The sequence below is a fragment of the Pseudopipra pipra genome, chromosome 2 (genome assembly GCF_036250125.1).
Source record: "Pseudopipra pipra isolate bDixPip1 chromosome 2, bDixPip1.hap1, whole genome shotgun sequence".
In the NCBI taxonomy this organism is placed as follows: Eukaryota; Metazoa; Chordata; class Aves; order Passeriformes; family Pipridae; genus Pseudopipra; species Pseudopipra pipra.
The window spans coordinates 116,558,100-116,583,058 of NC_087550.1; the positions used below are offsets into that span (position 1 = coordinate 116,558,100).

General features: G+C 44.6%; 1 protein-coding gene across 6 annotated transcripts; it reads right to left on the reverse strand.

Moving 5' to 3' along the window:
* KCNJ15 (potassium inwardly rectifying channel subfamily J member 15) lies at positions 1-24,147 on the reverse strand. 6 transcript variants are annotated; one of them, XM_064647053.1, is made up of 3 exons: positions 23,719-24,147; positions 12,964-13,088; positions 1-2,115 (listed from the first exon to the last, which is right to left on the reverse strand). In XM_064647053.1, exon 3 carries the CDS (start codon positions 2,097-2,099, stop codon positions 969-971), a length of 1,131 nt encoding a protein of 376 aa, XP_064503123.1. In that variant the 5' UTR covers positions 2,100-2,115; positions 12,964-13,088; positions 23,719-24,147; the 3' UTR covers positions 1-968. The 6 variants fall into 6 exon arrangements, with proteins under 6 accessions (XP_064503123.1, XP_064503122.1, XP_064503124.1 ...); XM_064647052.1 differs by lacking the exon at positions 12,964-13,088 and having other exon boundaries at positions 23,719-24,146; XM_064647054.1 differs by lacking the exons at positions 12,964-13,088; positions 23,719-24,147 and adding an exon at positions 6,322-6,638.
* Between the last annotated feature and the right edge of the window lie 812 nt (positions 24,148-24,959).

Consider the following 24,959-nt stretch of genomic DNA (forward strand, 5'->3'; position numbering starts at 1 on the left):
TCGAATTTAATTCCTTTATTAATGGAATGGTTTTAGTTAGACCAAAAAAAATGAAATGGATGAAAGGAATGCTTGTCCTTTATGGTTGCCAGAAAAAAAAACAGTAAATATTGTCTACAGACGTTACACAGCTTTCTTTTAACCAGAATTAAATATGGTCCATAGCAAAGCAAGCAATCTGTAGAACTGTATTGTTATGCTGCTGCTACAAACTATTTACACTGGATAAAAAACAGGTGTCTCAAAGCCAGCTGTAACCTTAGTTGATCACTGTTGTGATTCTGTGCATCTTGCCCTTATCTCCCTCATGTTTTGCTATTATATATAAATCAGGCATTAGCAAGGTTAAAAAAGTGAGTGATCATAAAACAATCACAAAACAAGCTCTGAGCAGCAGAGACAGAGAGCGAGTTCTCTTCCTCTCCACCCAGCACTACTCTGTCACCCTCCTTCAAGATTTAAGGATTTTAACCCCTCCCTGCAGGCTCTTCCCACATCCAACCGCTTTTCTCTTCCGCTCAACTTACTTTCAGTGCCGGGAATCCCCCGGGAGGCAATGCCTGGTACAAGAATATACATTTTAAATATAGGTATTTTAAAGGAGCAGTGCTGTGTGCCGCCTCTGCGAGTGCATGTTCACAGTAAAACCACGACAAATAAATATTTGGAGGAACCAGCACAGTGCATCCAGTTTCACTTTCCAAAAGGAAAGTGTTGTGTCTGCTTTTAGTGGTGGCAGAAGGCACAGACTTAGCATAAATGCGACTTTGCTAAGTCGTGATGGTGCACAGAGAAATCCTGCCTAATTAAAAAATAATTGATTAACCACTCGGCCAAAGGGATTGATTTACTGTGCACCAAAGCTAAAAAAGGACTCCCCTGCTGGTTTCATGGCAGACATACAGCACAGAGTATGGGTCTTTTTTCAGTTTGCAAAAAGGATTAATCAGAATAGTTTGTCCATTCAATCAAACATTGCTCTGCTGTAACAACATTGTTCTCAGTTCCCTCTCCATCTGATCCTCCTGCCTGTATTTCTCCTCTAGTTTTTGCTTTTCAGAGTCCATGCTGTAAAAAGTAGCATCTGTGCTCCTCCTGATCTTCTCGAACTGGCTGAAATCCGCAACGTACTTTCCATTTGGAGAGAGGGAAACCACAGGCACGAACTCGTAGCCCCAGTGGATCTCCTCGGGGATGTAGGAAGTCCTGCTCTGGCAGACAGCACTGGTGGACTCCACCGTGGCATTCAGGAGCACCACGAGCTCAAAGTCCTTCTCCTTGAGATTCTGAGGTGTCAGGTCTCTCAAGGGGCTGCTCTCATCCAAAATGTGGTAGAAGGTTAAAGGCAAAATGAGAAACGGACTCTCCGAGGAGGAGTCGACGTTGAATTTGACACTGGCTTGGTTCAGCAGGATCCTCTCCCCTTCTTTGGTTTCGTATGTCTGGAGGAGCTTCCCAGACAGCTGACACTGTATCAGGAGGCTCTTCCTCATGTTTGCCACTCTGATCACCAGGCAAAGTTCTCCGTTGTGCTTAGTAATGACGGCACAGTGGCTGAATTTAATGGTCTCTGCCCTTTTTTTAGGTCTCGCGATTTTGGCCAGAAAGGTACCTGTGATGAAGATTTCAATCAGGGTGGTGATGACCAGCTGGGCCACGAGCAAGAAGATGGCGTGGGGACACTCCTCTGTAATGAAACGGAACCCATAGCCAATGGTTGTCTGTGACTCCAGGGAGAAGAGGAAAGCCCCAGTCAGAGAGTCCACGTTCTTGACGCACGGCTCGCGCTTCGGGGGGAACTTGCTCATCTCCAAATCGCCGTGGAGGAACGCGATGGCGTAGTAGATAACCCCGAAGAGGAACCAGGTCATGACAAAAGTAGCAGCAAACAAGGTGAGTTTGTACCTCCACTTCATGTCTATCACTGTAGTCCACAGGTCCTGGAGGTAGAGCAGGTAAATGCCGTCGACTTTGTCGATGCGCACGTTGCTGTGGCCGCTTTTGGACATCACCCGGGGCTTGTGCGCCTTGAGCATGGCAGAGTCGATGCCTCCGTTCACCAGAGGGACACGGGACATGTTGATCTTCGTGGTTTCCATTCTCACTGCTTCAGTCCTGAGGAGAAAGCAAAAGAAGACTGTTACTCAACCAAGCCGAAGCCCACAGCTGATCCTTAAAAACCATTTGATGGAGCGAAGGCACAAACACGATCTAAACACAGCACACAGTGAATAAAAACAGCTGGAGTGCAGAGTTAGCATCATACAGTATCTGACATTGCAAATAATTTGATTTTTTTTTTTTTTTTTTTTTTTTTTTTTTGGTAATCCAGGAAGAAAAAAAAAAATCATTCTTTGATTCTGGTGACTGCCAAGCGTGGAGAAGTAAAGGTTTCTGTTTATGACAGTCTGCAAAAGAAATTCGACAGAGCTGAACTTTTGCATTAGTCCTTTATTTCTGTAAAAGGCATTAAATAATTTTTTTTTCCTTACGTTTCTCTAGAGAAGAGGCTCTTTTTGATTAGTGAGCAGGTTTTCTTTAACGCCCTGAAGAGAGACATCTGATCAGAGTTAAAATCGCGTCAAGGCTGGGTTTAGAGAGCAGATCCAGCACCACCTCTGTCTCTTCCTGCGACGGAGGCAGAATGAGCCAGACCAGCTTTCACTGTGAACAATTAACTTCCACAAGTGATTTACTCAGTCGGATCTGGCTCTTTTGTTACACGAACCTACAACTAACCTAGAGGGAAACAAAGCAGACCTGAGCACATCAAAGTCGAGCTTTGGAAAGGAGCATTTACACCTGAATGCGACCCTTTGAAGCCGCTTGCGCTGCACAGCACCGCGACTTTAAGCTAAAAAAGAAAAAAAAAACAAACATAAAAAGGAGGCAATTCATAAAGTCAGCGTTCTGAAGGTGGGCCCTGACCTGCTCAAACCCAGCAATCATTGGACCACCCGAGTCCTGAAGTTTGTTTATTGTGCATCAGCCCGGATGGAGCGTTAAGTGTGAGGACACTCCGGGCTGAGCAAAGCCCACAGAGTGAAGCAGAGCGGTGCCTGTGCCAGTTGGATGAGGCAGCTTGACAAGACCCGGCTTGCAGGACCAGACAGCGATTACGTAGAGCAAGGACAGTGCATGTTATAGTCGTTTCCAACAACAAAACTTCCTGCTGACAAAAGCAACAAAGAAAAAAAACATCCCATGCATCCTTTGTGCTTTGGCAGGTCTTACAAAAAGGCATTGTTTTGTTCCATTGTTTTCCTCAAAAAGAGCCTCAAGTAAGTGATTAGTTCTCGTGAGCCACTGAAAAAAAAAAAAAAGAAAAAAGGAAAAAAATAATGTCTTCCTTATAGCTACTTAAAAGAATTTTGCAGGAAGTACAAGATATATTTGTGGCACACACATGTGCCAGCCCAGGACATCAGCATAATTGCTCACTGAAGTTACTTTCCTGTTATGTCAATTAAGGAGAATTTTTGTTTGGGACTATATCATCACCATGTTGCAGGTTTTCTGGGAAAGGGTAATTAAACTTAGCTCCCATTAACAACTGTAACTCCTTCCAGTTTTGGTTTAATCACCAGCATTTCTCTTCCATAGCTAAGGAACCATTGCCATGTGTGTATATATATATATATATATATATATATATATATATATATATATATATATATATATAAAAGAAAGGAATGCATCCATGATCCCAGTAGGAGATTCCTTATGTGACAGTCAAACAACACACAGTGCACAGCATGTCCGGATAATAAACAGGAAAAAACCTTCAAGTGATCCGAAAAAGAACAACGGGAGGAAACGGGGGGGCTGGGATGGGGGTTGGGGTGGGAGGGCAGGGGGTGGGAAGGGCTGTGCATGCAACTGCTCTTTAGGCAAACCCAGAGTCAAACACTGCTGCCAGTGTGCAATAAATACGTGCAACCTGCAGTGGGAAACCTGTCAGGGAAATGCTTAAGGAAGAGGCTCCGTTCCCCACACCAAGCCTCACCCTGGATAAGACATGGATGAAAAACATATGGAAAACTTTGTCCTGAAATAAGTTCACTTCTCCCTCTCAAGCACAGTTCCCCTCAGCCATGAATTCCACATCGCCAGAACAAGTTTCCCTGCCACAAAGTTCCAGGCCAGGGGATAGCTGGCCTCTCTCATCCAGTGCTGGACACACATCCCCATCCCACCCCCTTGCTCAGCCTACCTGGACTCCTGCTCCTGGGAGCAACTCCCCAGGGCTGCCAGCTCCTCCTCCACAGGGATGGAGACAACCAAGGCTCCACCTCCCTCCTCGGGGCTCCTGCTGGTGGGCTCCAGCTGGGGGGGCAGGGACAGGGCTCCAGAGACACTGTTTACTGCACAAGTGGTCGGAATATGTGTTTGGGATGCAGTGGATAGGGTGGGAACAGCAGTTCTACCACTCAGATACTTCCACCGTGTGCCAAGCTTGGTAAAACAAGCACCACACTCTTCATTTGCAGCACCAGCGGGGTCCACACACTGATGAGAGATCCTCACAAGGGCTCCTCACATCTGGGAGATGGGTGACACGACCAGATGTCACCCGGAGCAGCCAGAGTGAGGTGGGAATAACCACAGTTATAGAATGGTTTGGGTTGGAAGGGACCTCAAAAATTATCCAGTTCCACCCCCTGCCATGGGCAGGGGACACCTTCCACTCTCCCAGGTTGCTCCAAGCCCTGCCCAGCCTTGAACATTTCCAAGGATGGGGCAGCCACAGCTTCTCTGGGCAACTTGTTCCAGTGCCTCACCCCCCTCACAGTAAAGAACAAGGTTCAACCCACGCAAGGGCCTGCTAAGAGTGTCTCTTGCCCCTGTCTCTTCTTTGCCCTGGAACACGTTGTTCCCTGTCCAGGAGCCCCAAATGGAGCAAATCCTGCCACTGCATCCTGCCACATTCCCAGACCTGCTGGAGGACACCTGATACCACAGATATGACACCAAAATGCCGTGGCAGAAGAGTTCCCCCCCACAGAAGATGGGAGGCAGTGAGGGAGTTGCAGGGCAGAGTGTCTTCCCAGGGCTACACCAGCACAGAGGGGGACAGCTGCAAAACTTGCCCTTTCAGGTTTAACCTGAGAGGAGAAGCTTTGGTGTGTCTGTCACACTCCAGGCTGTGTTTCAATTCACAAGTCACAATTTCTCTCTGTCCCTCCCTGCTGTCCCTGTGTGTAATGTTGATCTCCATGTGTGAGGTCAGCGTGGTGGAGCATTTTGGAGTCTAATATAGATGAAAGAGGCTGGATCAGAGCTCCCCCATCATCCTCTGCGTCCTCCCATCATTTGGATTTCTCTATGTGACAAAGTTACTGAGCTTTACAGAGATTTCCTGAAATGGATCCCAGCCAATTTCTGGTGCTTTTTTTGGTCATTGGGTATTTTTTTTATGTTGATTTGCTTCCTTCTTTTTCTTTTTTCTTTTTTTTCCCCTCTTGCATCACTTTTTCCTGTGTGATCCTGAATTCCTCTAGTACTCTTTTCCTCCCCGGGGAAATTCATCTTGGTTTCCTTTCCCTGCAGAAATGCTTCCCTTCCCTTCCCACTGATATGGGAAGAGAGGAGGATCTGTCACAGTGGCAGTGCTGCCCCTGCTCCCCTCCCTTACCACTGGCAGGGGGAGAAACTCTTATGAAACCATCCATGGAAAAAAAAAATATAAGGGCTTCAGAGGAGAATTTTCCCCTACCCCCACTTCCCCATGCTTCCTGAGTGAAGCGACCAGTCCTATATCCCGCAATAAATGATTCATGAGTGTCTCTGTGTGTAAAAAAAACATGTTACAACACCTGCATTGCTATTTCCCATCTTATATTTTATAGAGGGACCTTAGACTCTTTACCCTGACAGCCAAGCCCAGCACCTCTGCCAAAACACTTGGGTTTGTTTGGTTTATAGTCACTCTAAATCATAAAGCATGTCTAGCACAGTAAGCTAATATAAGCAAACAAGGCTGAATAATAATATAACATCCATTTTTAAATTAAAAGAACACCTACTGTCTGTTCCCTAGCTGATTTTACACTGATAAATTATTTTTTTGTTACTGTAAATCAAAGTGTAGCTGTAAATAAAAGTGATTTGAAGTACAGTTAAGGAAACATACTTCAAGAGGGAAGAAAATACAATCATCTCAGACTTGTTTAGCATTCTAATGCCCTATGAATTACCTCCTTTCCTCACCAGCCCTTTGGAACAGCCAGAGGTGACTCCCCAGCAGAGCATATGCTCGTTAGGGAGTTCAGTGCAGACAAAGTCAATAAAACATAGAGCTACATACCAAACCATGAATACCTTGATATTAAGGTAATTCCAGCAGCCAGGGATCTAAGAAGCACATTAACACTGCTTCCAGAGACCACATTATCAGGGAGTCAGAGCCAGCTTGCATACATGCAAAAATGTTCCTCCTGCATGAAGCCAGATTTGCTTGTGCAAGACCTCTTTTGGCAGCCACCACTGACTGAAAGGGTTCAGGAGCATGACTTGCTCGAATGGCCTCTGCTGTTTGCTTTTTTTCCCAATCAGATCTGCTTTGCCACTGGAGCAAATCCTCAGGCATGCTTCACTGCCACTCTGAGACGGGGGCACAACTTGAACTGTTTTTTCAACTGGCAAAAATCGTTAGCAAGAAAAAAAAAAAAAGGAAAAAAAAACAAGAAAAAAAGAGAGAGAGCAGGGGTGAGGAAAGAAAACATGGAAAAGAACTGCATAATCTTCAGATCTTTCCTAGGTCTGCTGTGGTTCAGCAGGTTACAAAAGTCCCTCCTGAATTCTCAGTGCTCTGCCTAGCATGAACATCCTCCTCTCCTCCCCCTGGGCTGAGCACCAGGTTATGCTGTACAACTGTCAACAGGCAAAATCCTGCTCCCTGGCTGAGTTGTGGAATACAAAGGGAGCAGGGGCAGAGGGAGGGAAGCAGAGGGAGCAAAAGGATGCTTTGCCAGGGCAACAACTCTTTGCAGAGCAGCGTTAAAGGAAGTGAAAACCCAAATCCATCTTCGTCCCTCCTGATATCTGGGCATGGAAGAATAATTAAAGCTGGAGAAGTCTTGTGGTGTACAAATATCCCTTTCTTGGGGATATTTGTATGGGAATCTTGTGGTTCCCCAGGGTAGGGTGCAAAGCTTTGCAGTAACTATTTATTTACACAGAGGAGCCTTGGAAGCTACACTGATGTGAAGAAACAGGAAAACAACCAAGAAGGCAGAGAGAAGGCAAAAGATGACTCAAAGCCGATGGAGAAGCTCCCAGTGATTTTCCAGATCTCTGGATCAGGCCTCCAAGTGGAGAAAAAGCACATCCTGCAAGTGTCTGAGCAGCTGACACACCACAAGTGAGCATCCACCCTTCCAAAAACCTGCCCTCCAGCATCCACCCTGAGCTCTGTGGACAAACAGGGGACTTGGCCATGCACAACCTTCAGTCCAGGAACCTTCAAGGACACCAAAGGCTTCTTCCAGGAAGAAGTAAATAAACCCCTCACTTTCTGAAACTCTCCTTTTTGTGTTCAGTAATATGGTTTACACAACACTGTTGGAAAAAAAAATAAATAAAAAAAATAGGTTCCCCAGAAACCTCCCCTGCTTTTTTATTTTAACAAATGTCTTTTCTTCAGCAGGGCAGGCAACATGAAATCCTTCTGAACGTCTCCCTTGCTGGTGTATTGTTGCTTCAAACTCTTTTCAAACACCTTGGGAGCACAGTTAAACATTTTAAACCTGCCCGTGCTGTGATGCTCTTCCCACCCTCTCACCCTTTCCTCATTCCTTCTGTGCAAACCATGCCTGGCTCTTTCTACCTGGGCAAGTCTAAACAGACTCCTGAAATCCTGTCCTCTCCGTTTCTGGGAAACTGGATGCCAGAACTGCTCTGCAAGGCTGAAAGGGACATTTATTGTTGCATGAAGCTTAGCAAGCTCATACCCTGCACTTCCACTTTCAGTTACATCTTGGGCCTGTTGTGGGAACATTAAACATCTCAGCAACACCTCAGAGAAGGAACGGAGCTAAGGGAGGATGGCAGTGATGTCTTTTCCCTATATAAAGCCAGGACTAGACCTTCAGAGAGCTTAAAGCCTAATGTTGTCCTGTTTTGCAGTCACTGCCACAATTTCTTCACTCTTCCCTGCCAGGATATCTGTGGGGGCTTTCAGTAGCTAAATCCTGTCCTTCCTTCTCCCTGAGGTCTTTCTCTTTTCCACAACAGTATCTCTCATTATCCTGTTTTTCCCCATTTTGCTTTGCATCCTGTTCTTCTCCTCTTTCCCACCCTCTGTGAATCCAAAGATCCAAACTAGTTTTGCTTACACCACCACCAGACAAGTGTGTAGTGGTGGCAGCAGAGCTGTTTCTCACAAGATTACTGGTTTATGTTCAACAAATATCTCAGTGTAGGGTCACAGCACCTATTCCTGACCTCTCCATTATATCATAAAATCAGAACCACAGAATGGTTTGGGTTGGAAGGGACTTCAAAGATCATCTAGTTCCAACCCTTCTGCCATGGGCAGGGAGGACTCTTATTTTCAATGATTTCAAATTTTGCAGAACTTCACCCCTTTGGGCTGAAGTTTTCCTCGAGGCTGATCACAGGTGAACACACTTTAATGTGTCAGTCAAAACAAAACAGCCATTTCCAAAATGAAAGCCAAGAAAAAATGCCTGGAGATGTTTCTGCCTCTGTGTTCAGGCAGTTTTGGTGTCTTTTCCTTCAGGAACACAGAGTGTGAACACATCAGCATGTTTTGGTGCAGAGACTGAAGGTCTCACTCTCCATGAGCACCACAACATCCCATTCATAGAGTAATGTCAAAGCCTTCCTGCTTTCTGGCCTTATAAATCCTCATCCATGCAGTGATGCAGCTTCATTAGGAAGTGCAAGGTCTCTCCTCCCCATCTTCCCAGTTCCTTATCAGTGAACTCCCTTGCAAGGGTGGAAATTTGGGAACAAAGCCTCAGACTTGGGGAGGAGCCTCACCTCCACCTCCTCCAATGATCAGATTTGGGAACACAAGAGGCAGCAGCCACATGGATCAGGGAGCCTTGCTCTGCAGGAGGGAGGTGGAGAAGAAGATCAGGGGATATATTGGGAGAAGACTGAAGGCAAGCCAAGAAATGCCTCATTTTTGGCTCTCCTTACTTGGCCATGAGATAAAACAATCCCTTTGGTGTTGTGCAGGGTGTTCTGTGACAAGCCCAAACACGGAGCTCTTGGGCATCCAGCAGAATGAGGGTCAGAAAGGAAGGCACCTGTACACATTCCAGCACGGAACACGAGCTGGGCAGGGATTTTCTGCAGAATACTTTTCCACTTAGTCAACTAAGGCCTACCTAAGTCCTGCTTAAGTACTTAATTCCTTTTTTGGGAGCAGGCCCTTTGCCAGCCAGCTGCTCCAATTGCTGTGGGAGTGTGTTTTCACACAGCTCCTGCTGCCTTCCCCATCCCAGAGCCTGGACAGGCCACCTCTCCAGAACACAACTCCAACCAGAGAGGCTGCACTGCTGCTCCTGTCTCTGATTTCAGGGCTGGGGCTCAAGAGGGTTGAGTTTTTTTGCCTCAAAAGCCATGTTTTACCTCGCTTTATGGCTCTTTATGTGCTGCCTGGTATAAGTCACCTGTCTATAATCTGCCTGCCCCAGCTCATGTGCCAAGAGTTTCGTGTTTCTGTACCCAAGAGAGGGACAACTGTGTTTCCTTCTGGTGTTTTAGTCACATGGTGGCAGCTTCATGAGGTACCAATATGGAAAATAATGAGTCTGAAGGCATTTACTGCTCAGGTTGTTGAGTCTCACAAAGTTCACAGGGAGGGGAATCCCCTCCCAGGTCACCAGAGAACAAACCTGTGACTGGGAATGCCTAAGGAACACCTCAAAATAGCTTCCCAGTGCCTAAAAGGTGGCTGGAGAGGGACTTTGCACATGGAATGACAGGAAAAGGGAGAATGCCCTTAAGTTGAAGGATAGAAGTTTGAGTCTAAATATTGGGAAGGGTGGTGAGGCCCTGGCACAGGTTGCCCAGAGAAGCTGTGGCTGCCCTTGGATCCCTGGAAGTGTCCAAGGACAGGTTGAGTGGAGCCCTGAGTATCCTGGTCTAGAGGAAAGCTGAGGGGTTGGAACTGGATGATTTTTAAGATCCCTTCCAACCCAAACAATGCCATTATTCCATGATAATCTTGTTGGGACTGTCAGCCCCTGCTCACTGGAGGTTGGCTGTGTCCTTGCTTTCCTTTATTTCACAGCAGGTAAATGACAGCATCCTGTTTTTAACCTTCCCAGAACTCACCCATCACTTCATAATCTGGCAGACACCTACTCTGCCACTGAATAATAGTAGTAGTAGTAATAATAATAATAATAATAATAAAGTTAAACTCAGAGCCACTGATTTGCCAACCTCCAGCTGATTTGAAATCTGCTGCTTTTGCTTCAGACCTGAACAAGTGTTAGTGGGACAGAAAACTTCCCCGGTTTCTTTTCTTGTTTGTTTGCTTTTTTTTTTCCCCTCCAAAATTCATTTCTCGGTCTAAGAAAAATCTGGTTTTGGTTAAAAACAAGCAAGCAAAGAAACCCCAAACTAGACACTTCCTCTAGATTTTTAATTTAAATTGTCAGCAGGTGGCTGGAAATGAATAGCAGTGCCTAGTCATGGTTATGCAAGAGGCAGGGAGAAAAGTTAGCACTTCGCTGCAGTTCACAAAATCTGGCTAAAACAGCTGCAACTTGTCTTCCCCAGGGCTACTTCTTCTCCCTCTTTCTCAGCTCCCACAGCTGGGAGATGAAAGATATTTATCAGGCAGCAGTGGGATATTCCAGGCCTTTCAGAGTGGTTTGTGCCTCTATTTTCTTGGGCAACAAATCCCCTGAACCCTCAAACCCCACATCAGGCACCAGGTCCCAGCACCAGCCTTGTCTCAGGGGCATCACCTCCCGCTTTTGTGCCAACCCTGTGGTATAAATACAGTTAATTACCCTTTTTAATTACCCTTTGTGATGTCAATTCATCACCCTGCATCCCAGTCAAGTTGGGGTTTGTTCTTTAATTAGTCATTGCACACCAGGGCTCTCAGAGCTCGGGGTAGGTGTGGCTGGGGGGTGAGGCTCCCTCCGGGGTGTCAGGCACAATTTTGGATGTGTTCCCTCCACATTTCCCATAAATCACAGCTCTCCTTTAGCCCACACCACGGACCCATGAAGAATGGCTTTAGTCCCCCACAAATATCCCTCTGTGTGTGCATATTCACAAACACTGCAGAGAGAAACGTGCTCCTGATTTTCCATTCCTGTGCAGCCACATCTCAAAGCTGAAATACCAGGCTATGAAAAGAAGCTTCCACCAAAAAAAAAAAAAAAAAAAAAAAAAAAATTAAATCCCTAGACCTTTGAAATATCTAAAAACCTCAATAGTATTGAAAGTAATGGTAGGGTTGCAAAAGGCCAGGAAGCTGTCAAGGGAAAAAAATAATTTTCTTTCAAGGTCTGAATATTGGTAATCTTCTGTTCATCTATTTCTAATGTAGAAAGAATCAAATCTAAAACAGCACACCCTGACCCAGCAGGAAGATGGATGTTGTTACAGTAGTAAAGCTTTTCCTCTGAGAGTTTCTGGGTCTCTCTTACCTGTGTGGTGCAGCTGATTTGTGCTTCACGCAGGTAGAGTAATGATAAATACAGAGCTAAATGCTAAATAAGCCAAATTTTTGTCTTCTCTGCATGGCCAGGACACAGCAGTGAGTTTGGACTGGTGATCTTTGCAATCCTACAAAGCACATTTCCAAGGGAGAAGGATGGGTTTGTCGTGGCTTCATCTTAAAACTTGTTACAAGCTGATTTTCCTCGGGAAGTTATTTGGTTATGAAGAATTGCCCTGCCTGTGTGAACAAGTTCATGCTGTGCAAAATGTTTTCAAAAAGCAACTCTTCTTCCACCCTAGCTAAATGGGAGAGGAAAAATCCACTTCCCTCACCCAAATCTGAGTTATTTTTACAGTGAATGTCTTTCTCTCTTAGGCAAAGCACAGGTGATGCTGCTGGCACAGCAGGGACATATGTAGATAACTTATTTTTTATAATGAATTACTCTACTGTGAATTAGAGAGTGGGGCCAGTATTCTCTTTGAGGGACACAACAGCTTCAAAAATGTCCATTCCTACTGTTTTCTCTGCACTACAAATTGCATGAAGCACCATTTCCCTTGATTGTCCAGGTCTGATAAACAGAGATCAAACTCAGCTTCATCTCAAACAAATGTCTGGGAGCTACTTAACAAAAACAGAGCGTTAAAACTTTTAAATGCTGGAAAGAAAATTCAGCGGCGCCCAACAAAATCAGGGCATGTGGTGTCTCACAGGCAAATATTTATGTGCCCTTACACAGCTTGTCCCCATCCTCTTCTCCATCCCTGGCCCTAATCCTGTCCCACCCAAGCACTGTCTCTTCACCAGCCTCATGGATAGTGGCCACAGCCCCAGGAAGGACAGAAATGGTCATGGGGGGTCCTAAAACCCACTAAATTCTGGAGTAATATATAAACCAGGGCCTTCCACCTGCCTCTTTGAGGTGATCAGGGATGAACTAAAACCACCAGTGGCACTTCCCAGTTGGTGTAGGGTTGCTTATCCTCAGTGCTGCCCAAGGGTTTTATTTCAGGGCACTTTTCTCCTTTTTTTTTTTTTTTTCTTTTGTTCCTGACCAATCCATGGATGTGGTTAATTTAAGGTTTAAAAGGCTTTTTCTCACACATACACACACACCCCTATATATGTTTTCCACTGAGGTCTGTGCTTTTTCCTAGACCCACCCAAATTCCAGGACGTGGCTCACTTGTGTGCCAATCTTTCAGGCTCTCCTTGCAACAAATGGAAAAATGCCCTTTTTTCTGCTTCTGCACACTTTAAGGGGAGAACCCCCTGGAGCAGGAGGAGGAATTTAGTTATACCTGTTATTTCAGAGCGGGAACAGGAAAGAATCCCAGTGTTGTCCATGAGAACTCTCTGTTCCTGAGGTCCACGGGGTCCAAGCCCCAGTGCTTTGCTTGGGACTCTGAGCTGCAACTGTGGAGTGCTAAGGAGATTTAAAAATTAATAATTAAAAAGCAAAAACTTCTGGTTGGTAGAATTCCATTCTTTTTATGGGAACTACTTAGCACTCCTGAGTGCATTGGTATTTTAGGAGAGGAATGGAAGAAAATCAAAGATTAATGGGGAGAATCATTGGGGAGTTTTAAGTGGAAATTACAGTTTTCAGCTGTGTCACTCCCTGCTCCCTTTAACAGGGTATTTTAGGCTGCCAGCAGCTTCATAGAATCACAGAATGGTTTGGGTTGGAAGGGACCTTAAAAATCATCCAGTTCCACCCCCTTGCCATGGGCAGGGACACCTTCCACGGGACCAGGTTGCTCCAAGCTCCATCCAACCTGGCCTTGGACTGTGTGAGAGGTGGTGGACAGGAACAAAGGGCTCCTGTTGCTCCCCAGAGCAGCCTGGCAGAGGGAAGGCTGCAGGAATTCCACCTTCCCTCCCACAGGGTTGCTGTGTGGCTCATGGGGTGGCAGAAGCCCTCAGGACTTGAGGAAAGAGCCACCAAAATGCTGTTCCCTCCTGTTCTGGCACCTCCAGGGTGACCCCCAGGGCTGTAACAACACAAAAATTCCATCCAAACCCTTTTCCTTGCCCTTGCCTCTGTGGGGATTCTCTGATGTCTTGTTAAGGCCGGTCCCCCTTGATTTCCTCTTCTCAGTGAGGGAATTAATAAATCCTCTCTGACTTCCAGAGCTCCCCAGTTTCGTGGAGCTTGTTGGGACATAATTTCTGAAGCCTCTGTTCACCTGCCAAGTTAAGCTGAAATTAGCCCATGGATTTAGAGCCCTGGGCTGGTTTGTGTCCCTTCCCTCTTAGGTGATGGAAATTAAAATGTGCTGGGTTAATTATTTATCCTTTCCATCAGCAAAATGCTCACACTGTGCAGAAGCTTGTTGTCACTCTCACACATATGCAAAAATCAGAATAATAATATATATATTTTTAAGAAGAAGCTGTTTCCTGAGTTTCTTGATTGGGAGGTCACACAGCCCAGGATTGTGTGTCTTCCAGATAAACTCCTAAGGAATCAGAGGGAAAAGAATATTTGTTTTTCCTCATTGCTCTCCCAAATTGCTTGATCCCTGCCAATTTCCATGACACAGACCCCTCAGTCTGCTGCAGAGACTGTGGCTTCTGAAAGGGAGGAAATAGCAAGAATGTACTGGTGCACATCAATATTTTGGGATTTTTCTGGCCAAACCAGAAATATCAAAACAAACAAAACAAAAGCAAAAAAAAAAAAAAAAAAAAAAAAAAAAAAAAAAAGGCAAAAAAAAAAAAAGTTTCAACTTTTTCTTTCTGGCAAAATTAAAAAAACCCCAAAAAACAACAAGGGTAATTCTGGCTGTTAGTTCAAACCAAAACCAAACCTTTCATTTTGCTTTGATGTTTCCAGAGATATATGCGTGGGTCTAATTTAAATCAGGTGAGGAACAAAACGTGCCTCGAAGCGACCGATCGCGACATTTTCGCTTCCACAAAGTCAACATGGAAAATTTTTTTACCCTTCAAGTTTGTTTTCAAGGCTTTTTCAGTCTGAGCTGCCCCACCAAATTCCCATGGATTCATTAGATCTTCCATCCAAACCTGCATTTTCAGTCCATAAAGCTTTTTGGATGAACCATCTGAGCCTTCTGGAGCTGTAGAGGCCACACGAGTTTCCTGGTTTGGTGACAAGTGACACTTGGAGAACAGAGCCTGTCCTGGGATTTGTTGGGATTTGGGGACATAACTGTGCAATTCCCTCATCATTTCTCTTTGTCTTACAGTTTCTTGGGAATCTCCATAAAAACAGAGATGATGGGCCCCCAACAAGAGAAAATCTCATGCTGTTTTTCAAAGTTGCTGCGTTTCCTTATGCTCAAAGGGGGCTGTTTTGCCTGTTTATTTACACACACCTTATCTTTATGGCTGTTCCTTTATGATCCCATGTCATCCCTGCAATCTTGTGCAGTTGGGAGCTTGGGAAGGTCTAGCTTTGATCACTGGGGTGATTAGACTGAATAGAACATTGTTCCTGCTCTGCCGAGGAGATTTTTCCGACGGCGTCCAGAAAACGCCGCGAATTTATTTTTAAGGTTCTACAACATTCAGCAACTTCTTCCTCGTCTTTTTCTTTTTTTTTTTTGGTAAGTTTTACAGATGCCATGAATTTCACGAGTCACTTTGATGTTTTCCAAGCAGCCTGATTTATGGGAATAAGAAATACCACCGTTCCCCAATTACTTTCTGTAACAAGGCTCGATCCATCAGTGGAAATACAGCCTGGCTGAGGAGTCCAAGGCACAAAGAATAACTGGGCTATGAGGAAATCAAGTACATCGCCCACAAGAGATCATTTTTTTAGTGGAAAAAATATCAACCTTTTTGATCTCTAACCCTCTGTATTTTTCCTGTAATATTTAATTTAATCAAGCCTCCATTTTCATAGAAAACCACCCTTGATGGGAAATGTGTAACTAGCAGACCTTTCTATGTTGTTTTAGTGCTGTTTATGTTCTATTTTAGTGCTGTTGAAAGGAATTGGTATTTTGTAGGTAATTGCTAAAGATAAGTGGTTGCAAAAAGTAGCTGAGCAGGACCCTGACTATCTCAAATTGCAGCAGCACATTTCAGATGGGGTTAAGATAAGTGACATTTCTGAAAGTCCAGAGACTGTCACTCCACCAGTCAGGTGGCACCTTAAAGACAAAGCAGAAAACTTCATTCCCAGTTCTGGTGACTCGTTGTCAAGCCCAGCCTTTCCCAAAGGAAAAGCACTTTCTTTCTAAAAAGCACTTCCACTTGCTGCATGACTCGTCTGTAGGCAGCTTGCTGCCACAGCATCTCCAAAATCTGCCTTTTCTGCAAGTCCAGAGCTTCAATTTATTAATTAACCGTTTCCCAGTGCACCTCCTGCTCAGAGTCCTTCTCATCTGTCCCATGGCCAAATCCCTCAGACTTCCAGGGTAAAAATCTTCTTTCCTGTCTGCTTTTTCGACCATTTTATTTTCCCCTTCATTAATTCAAACGCCTCTTTCATTCCTTTATACCCCTGAAGCTCACAGCCCTGGCCCCCATAGCTCTGCTTTCTTCTGCTCTTTGTTGGCGTCTCATTCCTCTTTCTCACCAAATCAGTCCCTGGCAGTTTTTTACTCCCTCCCTGTTTTACAATTCTCTTATGCCATTCCACAACACCTTCCTATTATACACACGTGAAATTCCCCTTTTCACCGCATCCTGAAAGTACACCTGGTTTGAGACACATCACAACTTCAACAAACATCTCCCCATCCAGCAAGTTCCTCCTGTGTGTCCCACCATGCATCACTTGCCGTTAGATCTGAAATAATTTAGAGAAGATTTAAAGTTTTCCCTTTCTTTATTAATCTGCTAGGACCTCACCATCCTCAGAGGAAAAAATTCCTTCCTAATATCTTGCCTACTCTCTCGTCAATTTGAGGCCATTCCCACTTGGCCTGTCGCTCCAGGCCCTTGGAAATAATCCTCCTCCATCTTCCTCATAGGCTCCCTTCAAGGACTGAAGGGACAGTAGACAATCAGGTCACCCCAAAAACTTCTCTTCTCCAGGCTGAACAATCACAACCTTCCCAGCCTTTCCTCCCAGCAGAGCTGCTCCAGCCCTGGGATCCTCTTGGTGCCTGCTCTGGACTCTCTCCAGCAGCTCCATGTCCTTGCTGTGCTGTTCCCCAGGGCTGGAGCAGCTCTGCAGGGGGGGGTCTCACCAGAGAGGAGCAGAGAGGCAGAATTCCCCCCTGCCCTGCTGCCCAGGGTGTGGGATGAGCCCAGGTGAGTCCTGTCTAAAAGAAATTTGGAGATATGCTTTCCTTAAAAGTCGCCTGGGAATACCAGGCATCTGAAAACCTCACTCTGAGACAGCAGTTCTGCACTGAGAGGCCAGTTATGGGATTCAGTAGGTTGAAATTCCTCCCTGTTCAGGTTAGTTCCCTAAAAGGTTTCTGCCTACTCTGAGCTAATCCTCCAAGGCAGAGTCAGTGGAGAGAGCTGGACACCTCCACACGGTGAGTCTGCCTCTTCCCCTAATCCCTGGAGGTGCCCATCTGATGGCCTGAGACCAGATGTCAAACTTCTAAACAGCTGAAATCATCTTTTCCTTGCGCCTCTATAACCAGGCCAGTGCTTTTGAAAGGTGCCAAGTTTATTTATTGCATGAAAATCATCTGTTCTGGTGCACGTGGGGGTAACCCCGCTATTCCTGGGAGCATGAGGTTGACACATGTAAATTAAGTAGAACAGGTGCATATTTTAAGTTGGAATATCCTACTTTGACTCGTACTGCTGAAGCTTTTCGGGTTAAATCCCATAGAAAATGCTGTACCAAGAGGAATCCAATGTAGGATTACATAACTAGATGCACTCCTTCCATCACACATATAGTTTAGTTAGTGTAAAAGAATGCAAATTATACATCACTGAAGGTGATGAACAAACTTTTTGTATAAAAACAACCTACCTAGGAATCTAAAATAAGATGTGGGGTAAGTCTGCTCTCTTTTACAGGTTCTTGCCCAAGACATTCCCTGCCACAGGTCAGATTGCTTGTCTGTGTCATCAACATGGAAACTGTCACCATGTCCCTCCCCAAAATAAGGATTCATCATGACTGAAGGCTTGTGATCATCCACGGTCACAGAATCACCTCTTTTGAATCTGAGGAATGAGGATTTTGGTTGTTCTCCCAGGTTTTTTTGCTGATTTCACTGTTAATTTTGAGCTCATAGAGAAACATGCTTAAATCAAAGTTTCTAGTGAGAAAAAAAGATTATTATTGACCTCTGTGACATTGTCAGTCTTTATGTGACATCTTGGGTGGTTAACAACTAAATTTCTTAAGATCACTTAGATTTAAAGATCATTTAAAGACATGGTGTCTCCTTTCACATTTTCACTGTTTGCCAACCACAAATACTTCTGCAAAGGCAGAATCCTCCACCAAGGTGCAGTAGGAGGATAAATCAGTGGGATTGCTCCACTGAAATGAGTCTTTTGGGAATTCTGCACATAAACACTAAGAAATTTTCTTAAAATAGGAATTTGTTTTCCTGTTACCTGAGACCTTACAAAGAGGAGGGAGATTTACCACCAGTAAATATTATTTTGGGTCACAATCAAGTGACAGCTTTTTTTACTCTGACAAGAGAAGAAATCAATGCTAAATTTTATACATCTTCGTTCCAAAAATATATATTTAAGGTTCAGTGCATGTTTTGGGTTTTTTTGGTTGTTGTGGTGGTGGTGGTGGTGTTTTGGTCTTGTTGGTTTTTTTTAAATTTTATTTGGCTTTGATTTTTTGGGGTTTTGGGGGAAGTTTTTGGTTGTTTTGGGGGCTTGGGGCCTTTTGCTTTGTTTTGTTTTGTGTTGGGGTTTGGTTTTGTGGGTAGTCAGCTGGAGCTTTTTTTAAACTGCAGCTACAGAGCAGAGTAGGAATGAACTTCAAGGACCAGGAATTCCTCAAAACTTGTGCTGAAGCACCAGTAATGTTGTTACCCGTCCTGAGGACAGGGAGTGAGGGTTGTGGCCTTAAGTAATTTAGCATAATTAGCTCAAGAAGACCAAAGGTATGAGGAAAAAAAAATCTATTATTAAGATTTCTAGCAGTATGATGGAGCTTTAGACTAAAACTAACTGAAGTACAGGCATAATTCTACGGGTTTTTCTTGTTGAATTCTGTTCCCACAGATGAAAACAAACAGACCACGACCTGGAGCCCGTGATGTGATGCTGAAAAGCCACATCTGGCCTCCACATCTCCCCCAGCACCATGGAAGGGCCACAGTATGAGCAAGAACCAGACCTGGACCCTTCTGTTTGTCCATTATACGCAGATTAAAATAGCCCTGTTGGCTCTCCCACACCTGCCCTTGCTGTGTTCAGTCACCTCTGGTCCCATGGAAGCATTTTGCACCGCAGGCCATTCCACTCTGACCCTTTTGTGCCTTGACAGGAGCTTTCAGCCCCTTTTCAGCACATTCCACAGCAAGGAATGGACATTCAGCACCCCTGGGCTGACGTCCACCGCGTTAATTCATAACCCATAAACAGAGTCCCTCGTAACAAGTGACTCTTAGCCTAATCTTAAGGAAAAAGGAGGTTTGATTCAGAAGCAGTAAGCTGGGAACAGTCAAGAGACCAAACACCACATGCCACAGAGGCCACCAAGTCTGCCAGTAAACCAAACTCAACATGGGCATAACATAAAATGTCGCCTTAAAAAGTTTTGGCTCTTTACATCCTATTTTTATGAGAACGTTTTGTCATTTGCATGAGAAAACGAATCAGAACTGCAAGTGCTTTGCATCACTCAAACACCTCCCTCCCTATCCTGATGTACCTTTGAGTGAATGAAGCACATCCTTGCTCTGAAAATCCCAGAAAGCACATCTTTTCTTGTCTTCCCCCCATCCTTTTATCCATTCCTGCAGCACGGGGCTGTGGTTTGGCTGTTTGTGGCGGAGAGAGGGGACTGTTGATAGGTTTGGTGTCGAAGTGTTTGAGGAAGGAAACTTTCAGGAAACATTATTTCTGGATAAGGCAGCAGGAAACTGAGGCCTGTTTGCTTGGGTGAGAGGCTGGAAGGGGTTCAGAAAAGGACAGCTGGAGTGGAAGTTCCCAGGAGTAAGGACAGGCAGCCTGGAGTGGGATTATTGCTGAGCAGAAAGCAAGGGAGCACTTTGAGGGAACTTTAGAGACAAGGTCAGAAAGTCTCAGGAGCATTTTTCTGGTTGATATTTTCCTTGGAAGATATTGTGTGAAATTAAAATCATTTAAGTAGGAAGAATTTATTTACTGGTCAAAATGTTGTGAACATCCATTTTATTCTACTTATTCTGGCTATTTTATTCTACTTATTCTGACTATTTTATTTCATTTTATTTATTTATATCAATTTTATTATATGTTTTTGTCAGACTGTAATTCCAGTGAGAAAAAGGGGAAATTTTGATCCTAATGTATTTTTATCCTTTTCTCTTCATGAGTTCATGCTGACAATATACCTTTTAAGCCATGTAAGTCAGTGCACTTCACTACAGATTATGGGAATATATTACACAGATAAACATTTTTATCATATAGTCTCAATGCAAAAGTGCTAACTGTAGATAAGGAAAAGTGCATAATGTAAAACCAGAGAGGTGTCCTGCAAACTGTGACCTAACCTACAGTGAAACACCTGAGTCAAAGCAATGGAGATTAAATTAATCTAATCAGGGCATACTACTGTTCCAGTCAAAACTTATTTGACTCTTTTGAGTTACAAAGAGAAGGTGGCTCTCTAAGCACAGACAAATCCAGCTGACAAAACCCCCATGAGGAAAGCAAACCAGAAAGGAGTCAAGTGTGGTTTCAAAAGGTACCAAACTCAAGCTTCAGGCTTCCCCTCCACCTTAAGCACCAGGTAAAATGCACATGCCCCCAAGGTCAAATTTGAACCAAGTGGGAGAAGGAATTTCTTAATCAAAGGCCACAGAAAGGCAGGAGTGTCCAGCTCTGGGCCCTCAGCTCAGGAAGGACATTGAGGTCCTGGAGCAGGTCCAGAGGAGAGCAACAAGGCTGGGGAAGGGACTGGAGCACAAGTGCTGTGAGGAGAGGCTGAGGGAGCTGGGGGGGCTCAGCCTGGAGAAGAGGAGGCTCAGGGGAGACCTCCTCACTCTCTCCAACTCCCTGACAGGAGGGGGGAGCCGGGGGGGTGTTGGTCTCTTTTCCCAGGCAGCCATCAGCAAGACAAGAGAGCTCGGTCTTAAGCTCTGCCAGGGGAGGTTTAGGTTGGATATTAGGAAAAAATTCTTTACAGGGAGAGTAATCAGCCATTGGAATGGGCTGCCCAGGGAAGTGGTGGATTCTCCGTCCCTGGAGGTGTTTAAGGTGAGACTGGATGTGGCATCAGTGCCATGGGCTGGGAACCACAGCGGGGTTGGATCCAGGGTTGGACTTGATGATCTCAGAGGTCTTTTCCAACCTGGCTGATTCTATGATTCTATGACTCATACCTCACCAGACACAGAGCAGGGAGGGAATAGGCTTGGAACAGATCAGAAATGATCAGGTGCTCACCACCAACACCTGGGAAGTCAACCGGGTCTCCTCAGTAAGGATTCTCCAGCCTTGGTGTCTCAAAGCTTGTAAGGCTCCCCCAGAGAATGGAAAACGTCTCCAAGGGTGTTCTGCAGCCAGAAGAAATCTGCACAAAGTGATGGTACCTCCCTGAGACACCTGCTGGGTCCAACCCCTGTCCCAGCAGTTCACTCTCAGCCTTTCCCCAGGGGCAGGTGAAGGTTTGCAAAAGGCTCTGCTGGAAGAGGAAATTTGCCAAACACCCCAATGGGTGTAAATACCTGCAGATGTGTTATCCCAAAAATGCCCTTCCCCTCTTTATGTCCAAGCAATATTTTTCCAGTGAAGGATGATGACACCTGGAGCATTGAGGTCTTTGTTTGCTCCCTTCCTGCCTGACCACGACCTCGGATTGCTGTGAGCCTCAGAGTGTGCCAGTCACACAAAGACAATCTCATGCTTAGGATGCTCTGGTTAGTTCTGTGTCCAGTGGTTTTGGCTGTTCTCCATGAGCATTTCACACCTTTGAGGATAGACAGGTATGGAATGAATGGGCATTTCAATTCATGCACAGCCAACACAGAACTCAGGGAGCTACTTTTTCCAGCAGTGCCCTGTTTACTCCAGCATTATGCACATGATTTTTACCAAGCTATTTGCCATATTAACAGACACACTGAAGGCTAAAAAGATATTCTAGTCTGTAGTAACTCATTCAAGTCATTCATGAATGCTCTCTCATCCCAAGGGGTGAAGGACAGCTCAGCAGGAAGATATCTTTCAAATATTCCCATTTAGTGAATCAGTTTGGACTGACAAGGTTGATTTTAACTGTTTGATACCTCAACCAATAATTTTTACTAATTTTCATACCCATTATTATCTATAAGGTAAAAACCTTTCCCTCCATTAAAACAAACAAACAAATAAACCAAAAAGACATCATCCCAAAATCTGCTTTGTTTTTCCTGGAAGCACAGTAAAGCAAAATTTGTTTCAAAACGTTCTGAGGTTCAGCCTGCAAAGAAGTTACACTCCTGTTTTTCTTGGTCCCTCACAGCTTTGGTCTCTACCTGTTCCCAAAGAATACAGCCTGTCTCTAGGAACTCTGTGTCTTAGGAGAGGGAAACAGGAGAAGAGGCAGGAATAATATTCCAGACTTCTTTAATGAAATCTGGACAAATAAAAAATTCAGCTGCCATCAGGGCTGATGGCTTGTTTGCTTTGTTGCATGGGGGAGCCAGGGTGAAAAAGAACTATTTGTTTTCATTTGAAATTCTATAAAAAGTAACAGGGCTGAATTATTGTATGTGTGTTGGAAGACTGAAGCCCAAGTCATCTGCTGCTGTTTTTGTCTCCAGGCCATGCCTCATTTGCTGGGATGGAATTCTTGGGGAAGTTTTTGGTCTGGTCTACACTCTGCTTTTGAAAAGCAATGCCAGTTTGTACTGTACAACCAGCACTATGTTACATTCCAGCCTTGCTTCCTCCCTCCCATAAGTTGGTTATTAGAGAGTGCAGAGAGCATAGTGACATTTTACAAGCAAGGAAATAAAGAAGACATTTCTTTAGCAGCAAATTGCCTCCTTTCCCCTTCAATCAAAAATCAAATAAAATATATCACAGGTAACGATATCACAGGAAAACACAGACTTGGCAGACAGGTACACAGTGATCAGAAAGACCCTAAAATACCTTTAAATGCAATATGGCCAAAGGCAAGGCAGGGATCAAGGTCAGTTAAAAAGTAATGTAGATACTCCTTGTTCACAAAGGAAAGCCAACTTTGTTCTTTTTTTACAACCAGCACGCCATGGATCAAAAAAAGAACTTATCTGTAAATCTCATTACAGCAGGATCCCAAAGTTAAAATGAAAAGGGAGGCAAAAACAAGCTGCACTGAAGGAGAGGAGGATTTTCACCTCAATCTTAGATTTTGATTAGCGAGGAAAAGCCAAACCCGCCGTAAACAAGTGGTATGAAGACACAGGCAAAAGTTCTCCAACCCAGGCATGTTCACATTCTTTATACCTGCCACGGAAAACTTGCACTCTCTTTTTTCATACAGACAGGTAACAGGGGCAGGACAAAGTCCTAGGCAAGTTTTCCCACTACGCCAATGAAAACCGGTTTCTGAACTCGAAAAAGAGCAAGAGCTGCCTGAAAGTTGTTCTTCTAACACCCCATAAATCACTGTAGGCTCCTACAAGGAAAACTTTCTGGCAGGAAAACAGTTACAAAGACGTATAAACATATAAATATATATAAAAATACCAGCCACAAACCTCCCATTCAGTAACTTGCATCAGTGAGAAGACCAAACCGTGACAGCTTTTGCTCTGTCGCTCAACTGCCTGTACCCCAAAGTTCACGAGGAGGCACAGTCTTATAAACATTTTTGCTTTTACACACAGTTTTTAAATCCTTAAACCAGTAAAATAAAAGCAAGACAGGGAAAGCACCTACTCCTCAGCTTCCAGTTCCTCGCAGCTTCCAAAGCACTGCTAAGCATTTATGCATTTTTGACAAATACCTCTTACCTGTAAAAGAGCAGTGTTCAGGTTCCTTACTAGATGTTATCGTCATGTCAAGTCAAACAGTCCTTTTTTATAAGAGGTTGGATGGTTTTTCAATAAAGCGTGTGTGCAGGTTTAAAAAAAAAAAAAAAAGCCAAAAAAACCAACAGAAATCAAACTCCTCAGAGAGTCTCCCTTCCCTCGCTGTCAGTCAAAAAACAAGTTGCAATAAGCCTGAGTTGGAATTACCTGAATAAAGAAACTGGAGAGAGGGAGGGAGGAGAGGGAGGGAGGGAGAAAGAGAGGGGAAAAAAAATAAAAGAGTCTGAGAGGAGACTCAGTGATGTCAGCAGAGAGTGTTAAGGAAATCCACAGCTGAGCCCAGCAAACTTTATAACTACAGAGCACTCGACACCCAGTTACGTGGTGAGCAAATACCTGCCTAAGAGGAACTGAGTTACTTCTAAAGAAGTCAGTTAATCTTTGAAGAAACTTCAGCCAGGCTGATCAAAGTCCCCTAAAGGCCTTATTTCCTAAATAAATAAGGCTATGAGTGGTTGCATAATGCTAAGGAAAGAGGAAGAGGGATGAAAAGTAAACGTTATTGATCACCCCTTTCCTGTTGGAGAAAGGGAGCCTGAAACTCATCTGAGATAAATTCATGCTATGGTTGTAACACACTGAGCTGCAGCAGCTGAAAGCCCTGACCACCAGAGTTTAGCCACAACACTTTAATGACTTGTCCTGGGTTTGCTCCAGAGCCTTTTTACTGTTGTTTCCTCGTTGCAGAAAGCACAGACAGTGCTGATTTGAGCAGGGGAAATCGGGTGCTTTGAAAAGAGGGAGGAGGAGTGTGGATGTAAAGCCTGTGCTGTTGGTACCGTCCTGGGATTTATATGGGATTCCCAGAGCTGGATGCAAACAGCAGCAGTGAAAGGGAAGTCACTGCCACACCAGAGAGGTTAATGTAATAACCCTTGGATATCATTCTTCTGTGTCCCTATTCCCAGGGATACTTCCCCCAGGAATTATATATCTCAATACACCTGTAGCTCAGCATCACCTGCAGGGACATCCCACAACTGATGCCAGCTTAACTTCCTTCCCTTTTCCCTGGGGGAAACAACCACGGGGTGAATGTTTTACCACCAAAACTCTGCCTGCCTCAAATTCCCAGAGAGCACCTCAGCAAAAGCAAAATCCCTGGTAAACAGGGGATTTAAATGCCATTAACAGATATTAATAATGGCATGATGTGCAACCAT

Excerpts from the sequence above, each read along its gene's own strand:
- KCNJ15 (XM_064647051.1), bottom strand. The coding sequence starts at position 2,560 with ATGTCTCTCTTCAGGGCGTTAAAGAAAACCTGCTCACTAATCAAAAAG. Across the intron at positions 2,116-2,492 it reads AGCCTCTTCTCTAGAGAAAC|GACTGAAGCAGTGAGAATGG; the intron begins GTAAGGAAAAAA and ends CTTTCTCCTCAG.